Here is a 13559-nt window from a genome sequence, read left to right on the forward strand (position 1 = left end):
TGCCCACAAAAAAAATAAAGAAAGAAAGGACTGAGACTTCTAGTCCTACACCCAGTATAGAACAATTAACCTGATAACTCAACAGTTTGGACATGAACTAGATTTCAGTGTTACGTGACTATGCGTCCAGTCAATATTGGGCACACTAGAAATGAAGCACAGAAGCCTATGTGTACCAGGAACAGGCTTTCATCATCATTTGGTTGGCAATACGCTGTACCCAACATCCATGATGCTTCTGTTAACCTATTATTGTTGTTGTTACTTTTCTTAAATGCCAGTTTAAATAACCCTCAGCATCTCTTTCCATTGATGTCAGGTTCAATTGGCATGAATTACTGAGTGGAAAACAAAAACACAAGTCAAAGACTTTGGCGGGAGGGAGGAGGTTGTATGAAAATGAATCCTGCTCAATGGGCTGGCCCCATACAGCCCTGCGCATTATCACACTGGCTCACGCTACCAGGGCTCGCTACTTTATTTTCTAATCACTGTGTTTTCAAGTGTGCCTTCAAGATCATTGAAAGCTAAACTGTCTCTTTATCCCCAAGCAGGGTCAGCTTCCCTAGCCTCCCATACAACGTGGTTCATGCTGGGATAGAGAGGAAGCTAGGAATGTTAAAACAATAACGCTATGGTCTGAGGCCAGCAATGGGTAATCAGATCCTAGCAAGGTAGAGGCTGTTACCTGGGAGATTATTGGAAGAAAATAGGCCTAGCTTGCAATGACTTAGTTTGTTCCTATCTTCCTTGCTTTCTCCTTTTCATCCTGCCCCCGGAGATCAGACAGAATAAATCCTTTTCTACATTTATTTCACTAAGGGACACCGAGAAGCTTTGCGTGAGCACCAGTGGAAGATGCCAGGGTCTCAGGACCCTGGCCCCGATTCACTGTTGGACTTAATCCCAAGCTCAGATGGAGAACATCAGTTAGAGAAGCCCCTACAGTTCAATGCTATACTGCCACGTCTCAAAGAAAACCCAGGCATACCTCGTTTTATTGTGCTCCACTTTCCTGCACTCCATAGAGGTTGTATTTTTTACAAATTGAAGGCAAGACCCTCCACCAGCGAAAAGATTACAACTCACTCTATTGCAGTGGTCTGGAACCAAATCTGCCATATCTCCAAGGTATGCCTCCATTTTGAACTTTAGTATTATGAAATAGATAAATTAGGAGGCTATTGTTCATATTAAAGAGAGATTCGACCTAGGGTTTTTTGGACAGTAACTAGAACATTCAATAAATGATTCAGAATACACTCAACCATTTTGAAGAAACATCTGAAGACTAAAGCAGAAGATACCACAAGTGGTTTATACAATAGTAATGTCAAGTTCCAAGGGATTTTGTGATCATTTGTTATTCATATTGAGCCAATGTGTCTTGCCATAAGACCATTCAATCTGTTTATCCCGAATGGATAAATCCAAAAGGATGTGAGGAATGGGGTAGCCCTGCTTTTTGATAGAAACATCAAGTCAGGGTACACTGTGGTAGACAATGTTCCCTGGCTATGGATACTAGATTCAGTCTTGGAACTGGAAAAGTTCATCTATCCAGCCCATTGTAGGTGATAGAATTGAGATCCAAAGAGAAGTGAGTTCCTTAAGCCCATACAATAATTCAATGGCAAAACTCAGGTTGAAATGAGACTGTGGGCTCCAGCGATCAGAGACCAAACCACAGCACAGTTGTCTTGCCAGGCCCCAACGCTTTTGCTGTGGGCCAGTCCAGTTCCCCCTAGAGCTCCAGATCGGGATTTGCCTTGACCTTGGGGTGGAGCCCCAGATGTCAGAACAGATCCATTTCCTCTCATCACTACCGCCTCTCATCAAGAACCACTCAGCCTTTCCACCTTTCCCTACCTTCCAGCCCCCAGCTCCACCCAGCCTGGAGGCCTCTAGAGAGGAAATACCCTGGGGCAGAACCCAACTTCACACGCTGTCCCTACCCCGTAATTCCACTTCGGCACCTGCTGGAAGCAAGCCACCATGACTTTCCCTGCACTTCACAGAGACCAGCTCTTAGGGTCATTCCCTTCACCAGTCTTCCCCATCACTTCATCCTCTCCCACTAGCCCTTTCCCATTTATATTTAAGTACAAGTTGCTACCATCTTAAAAGAATGAGCCAACCAATAGCTTTGGATGAATGGAAAGAAAGAAGTTAGAAAGGAGAAAAGTTAGCCTCTCAACCGCAAACCCTATACACTCTATTTGCTTCCTTGCTCAGTCAGCTTCTACTTTCCTACCTTCTAAAGGCTCCTTAACCTATTGCCATCTGGCCTCTGCTCCCACTACTTCACTGAAACATCACTATTGACATTTTTTGTGTATGTGCGTGACAGAGACAGAGAAAAGGACAGAGAGAGGGACAGATAGGAACAGACAGACAGGAAGGGAGAGAGATGAGAAGCATCAAGTCTTCATTGTGGCAACTTAGTTGTTCATTGATTGCTTTCTCATATGTGCCTTAAACGGGGAGGGGGGGACCAGCAGAGCGAGTAACCCCTTACACAAGCCAGAGACCTTGAGCTCAAGCCAGCAACCTTAAGCTCAAGCCAGTGACCATGACCCCACGCTCAAGCCAGTGAGTGACCCTGCACTCAAGCCAAGGACCTCAGGGTTTCAAACCTAGGTCCTCTGTGTCCCAGTCTGATGCTTTATCCATTGCGCCACTGCCTGGTCAGGCCTATTGACCTCTTTCTAAATCCAAAGAAGACTGTTTCTTATTACCTCATTTGATCTGTCTGCTGCATTTGGTTCTTTAAAAATTTTTTAAATTGAATTTATTAGGGTGACATTGGTTAAGAAAATTATAGAGGTTTCATGTGTACAATTCCATAATACATCATCTGTATATTGTACTGTGTTCACCACCCCAAGTCAAGTCTTCTTCCATCACCATTTAAAACCCTCTGGTAATCCCCATACTGTCGTCTGTCTATGAGTTTTTTTCCTTTGCTTAACCCTTTCATCTTTTCACCCAGCCCTATAACCCGTTTCCTCTGACAGCTGTCAGTCTGTTTTCTGTAACTGTGAAACTGTTTCTATTTTGTTTGTCTATTTTGTTCATTAAATTCTACTGGACAGTCCCTCCATGGAACTTTACCCTGTCCTTAGCCCCCCAATCTCTCAAATATTTGAGAAATAACTCTCTGTCTTCTTTTCATAATCCTTTCTCTATTGACCCTTTAAATGGTGTTCCTCAGGGTTCCATCCTAGGAAGATTCTGGGATAAAATAGGTTAATTTAACCATATTTCATGTACAGATAGGCAGATATAAGGAGACTTCTAATAGCTTTAATTACAGCTCTTCTATTTTCCCTGATAGGATGGCTCAGGTCAGTTATTTTCTGAGGATTATCCTGAGGCACTCTTGCTAACCATTTCTAGTCACTTCCTCTAACTCCAGAAACTGTGTGACTCAATTTCACTCCCATCAATTTCACTCCTTCAATTTCCTTACCCTTTCCTGTGGTGATGCCTCCCAGATCTATATCTCCAGCTCAGAATCCTCTCCCGAGTTCAAAACCAAACGTTAACTAGACACTTCCAAAGGGAAGTCCCCCATGGTATCCCTAACATAACTGTCACATACTGCTGTCACCCGATGCTCCCGTCTCAGTGATGGCACCCATTCCCTGGAGCCAGAAAACTGATTCTTCCTTGATACTGCCCCACCCTCAGACTCAGTTATCAAATCCTGGGTACTTCCCTCCTAATGTCTCCCATATCCATCCAGTTCTCTCCTCCACTGTCCCATCCGTAACTCCAAATAATCCCATCTAGATTACTGCAACAGCCTCCTAACTAAAACAGAAAAGTATAGCATAGAAAATATGAGTACAAAATATGAAGCAAAGTTTTTATTTAGCTAATGGGAAAATACATGCATGTCCTGTGCAACATGAGACATATTTATCATTGTGGCTTCTCAGAGCTCATCCTCCATAGGCCTGGGCAGGTGTCTGAGCTCCGTCTAAAGCCACATGGGGCTACTGCACACCTGAAATTGGCTAGCCTGAATTGAGAAGTGTTGCAAGTGTACTGTATACACCACATTTCAGACTTAGTATAAAGAATATAAAGTACTTTTATATTAAATAAAAAGTAATCATTTTTATATTGATCACATGTGGAAATAATATTTTGGCTATATCAGGTTAAATAAAGTCAAATTTACAAAACAAAACAAAAAAAACCCCGCTCTCTTTAGGGACATCAGCATCCTGGCACGTTTCCACATGCCAAACTACTACCTTCTGTTAAACAGAAACGACCTTCAAGGGCAGGGGCTGTGAGTTACTTCTTTCACTTCTCTCCATAGCACCTGGAGCATTGCTATACATGGAGGTTGATAACCAGCTGGCTAAGTATAGATCCTGTTAGTAAGGGACGGAGTTTTCACTCAGTTATCTTTTAAAGCCATGCATCACTGAGTACTTTAAGTCCCTTTCACTGCCTGAATGAGAACACATGCACCCTGTTCATTTCTATATGCTCAGACACCAAAATAAAACAAAGAAACTACTGGCCCTGGCCAGTTGGCTCAGCGGTAGAGCGTCGGCCTGGCGTGCGGGGGACCCGGGTTCGATTCCCGGCCAGGGCACATAGGAGAAGCGCCCATTTGCTTCTCCACCCCCCCTCCTTCCTCTCTGTCTCTCTCTTCCCCTCCCGCAGCCAAGGCTCCATTGGAGCAAAGATGGCCTGGGCGCTGGGGATGGCTCCTTGGCCTCTGCCCCAGGCACTAGAGTGGCTCTGGTCGCGGCAGAGCGACGCCCCGGAGGGGCAGAGCATCACCCCCTGGTGGGCAGAGCATCGCCCCTGGTAGGCGTGCCGGGTGGATCCCAGTCTGGCGCATGCGGGAGTCTGTCTGACTGTCTCTCCCCGTTTCCAGCTTCAGGAAAATACAAAAAAAAAAAACAAACCCAAAAAAACAAAAAAAAAACAAAGAAACTACCTATCCTCTTATATTTGATTTAGATTTCTTTCCTCCATAAGGAGTTTAGCATTAAGCAAATGGTGGGTTGGTGGAATACTGAAAGAACAAATTTAAAAGAATACAAGAAACAAATTCATTGATTCCATGCTCAATATGCCCGAGCAAGATCAATCTGTAAGAAACGAATGTTGCATTTGGACCAAGACCAGCAGGAAGATGTCTAATAATAACCTTGGGCAAAATTCCAGTTGACCACAGTAAATGCCCAAGGAAGCCCATGCTTGTTTACTTTCAGTAACACGGCACATTAAGTGTCTCGCTTTAAAATATATGCTGCTCTCTGAGTGGCTAAATACATGGTGATACTAGTAAAGGAAGCCTCTGATGTCTCTGGAAATCTGTCAAGTTTTGGAGCACCAGCCCGTGAGCACCCTACCTCCCAGCTGCCATAATGCACCTTCTGCAAGACAGCAGTCTCTTGGCACTGCTCCCCTTTGAAGTAAAGCCCAGAATGAACTCCTGCTAAAGTGGCATGTCGAAGCAGCCTGTTTTTATTTCCACGGCCTTCTCAGTCGATCCGTGGCACATCCATCTTCCTGGAAGTGACTATTGTAGGCTAGAATTACAACTTCCTCTGACAGCAGAAGGCACTCCTAGAAGAACTTCACCAAGGTTGTTAACCAAATCCTTAAACTGACAGCTTTCAGGGTGGCCGGGCCTTGTTTGAAAGGGTTTATGGAACGTCTGCTGAGCTCACAGGATGTGTCTAGCCAAAATCTGAGGGCTGGGGAGATAAGAGGACACAGTCCTTGCCCACAAGGAGTCCTCATCCCTACGAAGTTGGGTCTCCAGGGAGGGCTGTTACATCATGTTGCCTAAGGCTACTCAGTGTGTCTTCTTGTAGTCAAGCTTATGAGTCACCTTGCATCATGTTCAAACAAAACAAAACAAAACAAATACTAAGAACAGGAAACAAACCAAGAAACAAGAATAATCAAAGGAAAAAAAGAAACATCTCAAACCCATGCAGCATGGTTAAGTAGCAACAGTGTTATTTAATTCTACTTACTCCTTTCCTTTCTCACATTTTCTTCCAACAAAATATAAGGCAGGTGGAAACACAGTAGGTATACCTTTCAGAAGAAATTTCCCCTTGAACATGATTCCATTGTATCCTCAATATCCCTATCAATTTGCTACTTACAAGGATCTAAACTATAGATTGCTTTAAAGTCCTCTTTATTCAGGTATGCCAGCTTCCTGCTTCATTTACCTAAAGAACTATGCCAGGCTCTGTAGTGGAGACCAGAGATACGTTGATGACAACACAGGTTTCTATTCAACATCCGGCAGCAAACTTTGACTAACCCTCGAGGGCTCAGAGCTCACAGCACGTAGTAGGTACTCAATCAACCAGGACCGAGTTAAACTGGATCACAATAGATAAGCTTCAGGGTCAATATAGAGACAAACACACGTAGACACAGGAACACTGTACACACCTTCTCGAGTGCCACGCTAAATAGAGAGCCTGGTTCACTACAAAAAGGGCGTTTTACACAATTGCTGAGATTTAAATAAAATTTGTATTTACAGACAACCATTCAGTGACAAAAGTTCACATTCTGGGACTTGCTGTAAAGCTTTATAGCCCTTATATACTCAGAAATGTCCTTTTCCATTATCCCTCAGTAAAGTTAGAGTGAGTTTGAGGAGCCAGTGTGAGCCTCAGCTAACACAAGGAGAACATTTTAGTAATTGTTACTTTTTTTAAACAAGGTGTTCTATTATTAAGCCCTGTTTTCTCTAAACTGTATGAATTCAAGTTTGGTGACAAGTGGGAGAAGGAGCCTGTCCCCTGCAAGGGACTCTCTCAAGTCTTTCATGAACTTTCCAAAGTTAATAAGCAACTCAGCAGCTACATCCTGCTGACAGTTGTGTCGCCAGATACCCACGCCAGTGACCCACATGTAAATTTGGGTGATACGTTTGGGTGCTGGGAGAAACACAGAATTTATATAATTTGAAATATGAAGATACTATTAGCAAAGCTAAAGATCAACAGCAACTACTAACAAACCTTAAAAAGAAATGCGAATTTAGCATTTTCACTTGCCACTGAATCCCTCCATGAACAAACTGTTATTAAGTAATTAACATGTCCCTTAATTATTAACGTAAAATCATTAGCAAAGGAAAGTTGGCCTCCTAAAGTTAAGTGAATATTCAGAATATACCCTTACAGCGATCACAGTTTGCTGGTAAGAGCCCAAGCGTGGAAGCTAAGTGGGCTGGAGCACTGTCCGCTAAGGTCGCAGATTCAATCCCCAGTCAGGGCACATGCAGGAATCAACCAATGAATAAATAAATGAGCGAAACAATAAGAGGATGTTTCTCCCTCCCTCTCGCTCATCAATAAATCATTTTAAGTTTGCTGATAAAAGATGCTTTAAAAATTTAGTCTAGTGATTTAAAATTGGTTGCAGCCCCTGTTTAAATAGAGCCAATTTTCAGTAGACCATAATAATGACGAAGAACATGGAACATTTTTATGAAAAGTAGATCAAAGCAATCACTTTAACAGGGGAACTTCTCTGCACAATCTACACACACACACACACACACACACACACACACACACACACACATTAAGCCAGAACTGCGAAAAGATGGAAAGGGAATGTGAGACACCTCACTTAAGACTGTGCTGTAGGAACAAGATCTCCCACTTTGCAGGCATAGAGCTCTGGGTTCGAATCCCAGATCTACGCCTTTGAAGCAATGGAACTTTGGGAAAGTCGCTTACCCTCTCTGAACCTCAGTTTCCTCATTTCTAAAGCGGCGGGGAGATGGAAGAATAACATTGCCAGCTTTGCATGGTTCTTGTGAGGTAACTCCGGGACGAGCTGTCACAAGTGAAAGTGAAAAGTACTTGAACTTTCTTCCTTCCCTTGATTTCCTCTGCCCACCCTCTCAGGCAGAAGCAAGCAAGGAGCAGAATAGCTAGAAGGCAAAGAGGGAAGGCAAAGCAATTGGCACAAGAGACCAAACAGATAGATAACCCTGGGGGATGCTGCCTGTCTCTCCCCCAGCCTCACCTACCTGTCAGGAAGAAGTGTGATGCAAATGTGAACATGGGGTTTAACTTTTTAAAGTATTTTGGGGTGATCTTATAACAAGTTTTTAGTGGTCAATTTTTTTTTTTCTGTACTGAATCATGGCGTATTTAATGGCTCAAAGGAACCCCTTGGTAACAAACTTATCCGATTGTTTGTATCCCATGAGAACATAGGTACATTGTGTACGCTGTTCAGTAACTGACTTAAAGAGCCGGGGAGCAGTTTATATCAAATTGCCCTATTTTAAAAAACAGAAGCACAGCAAACAAAAGTCCAAAGCGCTCTACTGTCACTTCTTTTGTTTTTATGTATCAGGAAGTTGTTCTAAGCCAGCCTTTGAATCCTTATTAACCCTCAAGAAGAAATAACAGTTCCATGATGGGCTGGCTTCGAATTCTGTGAGCCCTCATTTTGGGAGTTTACAGACAATGCCATGTCACAAAATCCTCAAAAAATAAATAAACAAAAGCCCAACCTCTTCCCAGGTCAAACTCCATAGCCAATCAAAAACATTGCACCTTTTAACTGGAGGGAAATTGCTAGGGCGATGACAGTTCCAGTGAATCGCTGGGATCTGAGGGTTCAGAGAGGTCTCGACAAGTTCCGTGAGACTTCAGACCACGGACAACCCACCACCTATCTGGTGGTTTTGATTCCTTAAAGATCCACGCTGAGGTGCTGAGAACAAGTTACTGAGAAGGAAGGAGGTTGCGAGCGCCCCGTCGGCACGCTTATCTAAGGCAGGCAGCCCCTTATTAAGTGAAATGTACCTTCCCCAGCTCCCCACCTGAAGAGAAACCTTCGCGGCACACCCGGAAATGCTTGCAATTCATTCAAGATACACGTTGTTTAGAAATACATCACCGAAGGACACTTTCACTTAGTTATTTTGAAATTTTCAAACGAATGCGGAAGTTTTGCTTCTATGTCGTTTCCATTTTTCCAAAACTGGCATTAGGCACCAAAATTAGTTGCGGAACGAATCATTCCTTAGCTAATAGAATTGAGAACTTAACGGACTCGTCCGAAGCTTTGGGAAGAGAATACCATTTTTTAAATTGCACTGTAGGGCGTCATTTTTCTTTCTTTTCTTTTTTCTTAATTCTCAGACGAGAACACATTTAAAAGGAAAAAGGCTATCCTGCCCCCCAGCCCCCCCCCCCCCCCAGGCACAAAAACACAGCAGAGCCCAAGCCACCCGTTTCCTACCCAGCCCATACAATAATGCTTTGTAAGCTGAGCGCAGCGTCGGGCAGAGAAGCTAAATATAAACATCTGAGAAGGATTAGGCGGTAGCTCCATTCTCATTTACATGAAAATCCTCTAAGCATCTTTTCCTCGCTGGCTGAGGGCACATAAGGAACTCTTTTATGCCACAGCCACGCATACATTTGCATCCTTTGTCTTTACTTACCAGTCGAGGTTGTGGGCATGTGTGCTCTATTTCCTCCATGGTTTCTGAGGGAGGCTCATTGGAAAGGGATTTTGGGATACCTGTTTCTGACTCAGCATCAGTGGTAAGTACTGGCATGGCCAGCGAATGCTCCCTCCAGCTCTACACCCTCTGTCAGTCTCCTCCCCGGCAGAGAATGTTTTCTTTGTCACGTACTTTTCTCGTCCTTCCCCATCCCCTTTCTCCGTCCCTTCTTTCTGTCTGGTCTGGGGGAAGTAGAGAGGTTGCCCGCACCCCCGCCCCCGCCCCCGCCCCCTGCGTTCTGGGAGAAGCCGAGAAGCAGGGCCTCAGTTTATCACTAGAACAAGCAGACTGCACTGGAGCAGCGGTGCGGGATACAGTACCTTATTTGCATGGAGCGCGCTGGTTGGCTACTGTCATCATAGTACCACTCCGCCAGGGAGCGGCCGGGCCCCATTGGCGGCCAGCCGTGCCCACGGGGCCCGAACTTGCTGCTTTTGTTTCTTTTCATTAATTCTGTTGCAAAGGTCTCTGTCCACTTGGGGCAAGGGACCCGGGCTGTACTACCCAGATAATATAAAACCGCTTCCGGAGGCGGGGACGGGACGCCTCGAGAAAGAACGTTGCAGACCTCCGCTAAAAAAGAACTCTGTCCCTTCCCTGAGCGTTTGATGTGTCCTAGTCAGAATTTTGCCAAGCAGGAGTCACTCTGAAGACAAAGTCACTTTTGAGCCCAAACTCCCCGTGCCCACAATTGTCAGCTGATCTCGGAGGGCCTCGCAGGGTATTTATTGTGCGCACCTGAGCGTGCACCCCCTTGGCTGCAACAAGAGCAGGGCAGATCCCTGCGGCCTGGAGCCTAGCCCTGGGCTGGCTGCCCTCGGACTGCCCTTGGGAGGAACTTGGAAGGCGGTAGGTTGTTTTTGATGACCAGCCTCTCACCTCTGACTGCCCTCTCCCATTGCTTCCTCCCTGAACCCCAGTCCCCCTGGTCCCCTTTCTGTTCCCTCAGTCAAGTCGCTGTTGTTTGCCCTTCCATTGTTCCCCACCCTGGTTTCCTCTGCTCCATTTCCTCAGCACCAGCTCTCAGCAAATGCTCTTGGCAATCACAGAGGCATCCCAGATGGAGCGTTAAAGAGGAAGTGACTTCATGTCTAAAGCCGCCAGAAATATCCCCCACTTTAAGAGACCCACAATCCAGCCCTGGTGGTGTAGCTTAATTGATTAAAGCGTTTTCCCAATATGGTAAGGTTGCGGGTTCAATTCTCAGCTCAGGGCACATGCAAGAATCAACCAATGAATGCATAAATACATGGAACAACAAATAGAAGTTTCTCTCTCTTTCTCCCCCCTCTCTCCCTTCTCTCTCTAAAAATCAATAAATAAAAATTTTTAAAAGAGAGACACACTCAAAAGAACTTATGAAGTTATTCATTCTAGTGAAATATTACACTTAATTGTTTTTTTAATTTGAAAGAGCGAGAAAAGCATAAATTTGTTGTTCCACTTACCCATGCATTCATTGGTTGATTCTTGTATGTGCCCTGACCAGGGATCGAACCCACAACCTTGGCATATTGGGAGGATGCTCTAACCAACTGAGCTACCCTGCCAGGGCCTAAAATATCACACTTTAAATAACATTAATGAAAATCATGGTAATTGCTAGCATTTATTAAGCTCAGGCACAGTGCTAAGTAGTTTACCTAGATCACTGGTAGTCAACCTGGTCCCTACCGCCCACTAGTGGGCATTCCAGCTTTCATGGTGGGCAGTAGCGGAGCAACCGAAGTATAAATTAAAAGATAGATTTAACTATAGTAAGTTTTATAAAGATTTATTCTGCTAAATTTAGCGAAAATCCGACATAAAGTATTTGGTAAGTAATTATTATTATATGTTTGAACTTGCTGTAACTCTGCTTTATAAATTTTATAAAGTAAAGTTATTTCCCTACTTTATAAATCACCATTACTGTGGAACCACTGGGTGGTTAGAAACTTTTACTACTAACAGAGATACAAAAGTGGGTGGTAGGTATAAAAAGGTTGACTACCCCTGACCTAGATCTTGTTTAATCTGACTAAGAACCCAAAGAAGTTGATTCTATTATCCCCATTTTATAGGTGAATAAATTGCAGTTTAGAGTAATTGCTCAGGGCATCAAACTCATAAGCAATACAGCTGGGACTGGAAAAATGAGATGCAGCAGGTGTAGAAAAAGCACCGAGGTCCTCTTAAGACAAGTCCCTGGGCTTCTAGATCTTTCTTTTAATCTATAGCAGTGACTTTCATCCAAATGGGGTCCAGGACCAGCAGCACCAACATCAGCACCACCTGGAAACTTGTTAGAAATGCAAATGATCCTCCCCCCCCCCAAGACTTGATTCAGTAGATCTGGGGAGGGTCCACGATTTACATTTCTAGCAAGTTCCAAGGTGACACTGATACTGCAGGTCCAGGGACGATACTTTGAGAACCAGTAGGACAAAGGATGGGATAAAATACCTGCCCTGCCTTCCTTACAGAATTTGGGAGATCAAATAAAATATCATGTGAAAGCACTTTGTGAATTAGAATGTACTATACTAATAACGCAAGGGAGCGTTATTTTTATTACTCCTCAAATAAGCAAAGAGAGTTAGCCCTAAAAGAAGAAAATGGATTCTGCAGCAGAAATCGAAAGTTATAGATCCTGCCACTTTAAATCAGAATGACGTCACTTGACATATCTTATTACCAATGCTCAAGACAACTCCAGTGATGCAAGAATTCCAGTGAAATTTGAGTCATCTGAAAAGGGGTCTTCCTACCTGTTTCCTACACTTTCCTTTCTCTCCCATCTGCCTTCCTGGAAGCACAAGACACACTGAGATGCAAGTTTAGCCGTACCAAGCCCTTCAATACATTTAGGAGCCCCTTTCCCACCTGTGCCGAGTGATAAAGAAATGAGATTGTTCATCTAATCTCAATATTTTCCTTGCTTTACAGCAGTGGTTCAGTGTGTAGTCCCCAAAGAAGTAGCAGCAGCACCCCTGGGAACTTGTCAGAAATTCTCACTCCCCACCCCAGACCGACTGAATCAGAAACAGGCAGTGAGACCAGGAATTCGTATTTTCATGAAACCTCCGGGTTAGGGAGGCATTTTGCCACATACTAAAATTTGAGAGCCACTGCCTAGAGCCACACGAACTCACTGGAAAGTATCTAACCCCCTACTATGTTCTGGGCCACTGAGCTGCCAGCTTGATTCCTAATTGGTCTTCTAATTCCCTCTCTAGAATGGAGGGCTCACCTGTCCACCTGCCTATTTAGCAGAGTCCTGATATCTAGCAGTGTCCTTGTGAACCCCTCCTGTCCAAGAACCTAGACCATGTCCTTATAAAACCCCACCAGCCCTTTCTGTCTCAAAGTGGGCAGATGTCCGCTTCCTCCCTCCTCATCCTCCCTAGTCCCATCAAACCAAGATGCTGCCTCTGCCTAGAATGAATATCTTTGTTGTGTCACCCAAGTCAGACCCTTAGCTATCAGTGCCACTATGTTAAGTCCAAGTCACATTTGACATATATTCAGCCCAAGTCTTTGAACCTTGTAATTTAGACTTCTGTTTTATTCAGGGGGGTTTTTGTGTGTTTTTTTATACAGACAGAGAGAGAGTCAGAGAGAGGGACAGATGGGGACAGACAGACAGGAACGGAGAAAGATGAGAAGCACCAATCATCAGTTTTTAGTTGCGACACCTTAGTTGTTTACCGATTGCCCTCTCATATGTGCCTTGACTGTGGGCCTTCAGCAGACCGAGTAACCCCTTGCTCAAGCTAGCGACCTTGGGTCCAAGCTGGTGAGCTTTGCTTAAGCCAGATGAGCCCACACTCAAGCTGGTGACCTCAGGGTCTCGAACCTGGGTCCTCCGCATCCCAGTCCAACGCTCCATCCACTGCGCCACTGCCTGGTCAGGCTAGACTTCTGTTTTGAGGGTCAACTCTATAACTACTAGCAATTCCACTCCCACTAATCCTATTCCAGCCTTGTATTCGCTTCCTCATGACCCTTGCCCCCAGCTCAAAGGTTGAATCTC

General features: G+C 44.4%; 1 protein-coding gene and 1 long non-coding RNA gene across 5 annotated transcripts in view; one reads left to right on the forward strand and one right to left on the reverse strand.

Moving 5' to 3' along the window:
• Positions 1-9744, reverse strand: part of PCYT1B (phosphate cytidylyltransferase 1B, choline) — an 89358-nt gene extending 79614 nt beyond the window's left edge. For 3 of the 4 annotated variants that reach the window (XM_066356662.1, XM_066356664.1, XM_066356661.1), the window contains exon 1: positions 9482-9744. In XM_066356662.1, the coding sequence (XP_066212759.1) occupies positions 9482-9598 (117 nt within the window). In that variant the 5' untranslated portion in view covers positions 9599-9744. Of the gene's footprint in view, positions 1-6570; positions 6584-9481 lie in introns of all 4 variants that reach the window. The other variant, XM_066356665.1, reaches the window with a different exon arrangement.
• LOC136385588 (uncharacterized) overlaps positions 9523-13559 on the forward strand; it is a 37937-nt gene continuing 33900 nt past the window's right edge. The window contains exon 1 of the long non-coding RNA XR_010747846.1: positions 9523-9584. This is a non-coding gene — a long non-coding RNA (uncharacterized lncRNA). The remainder of the gene's footprint in view (positions 9585-13559) is intronic.

This window comes from Saccopteryx leptura, chromosome X (assembly GCF_036850995.1).
Source record: "Saccopteryx leptura isolate mSacLep1 chromosome X, mSacLep1_pri_phased_curated, whole genome shotgun sequence".
Classification (NCBI taxonomy): domain Eukaryota; kingdom Metazoa; phylum Chordata; class Mammalia; order Chiroptera; family Emballonuridae; genus Saccopteryx; species Saccopteryx leptura.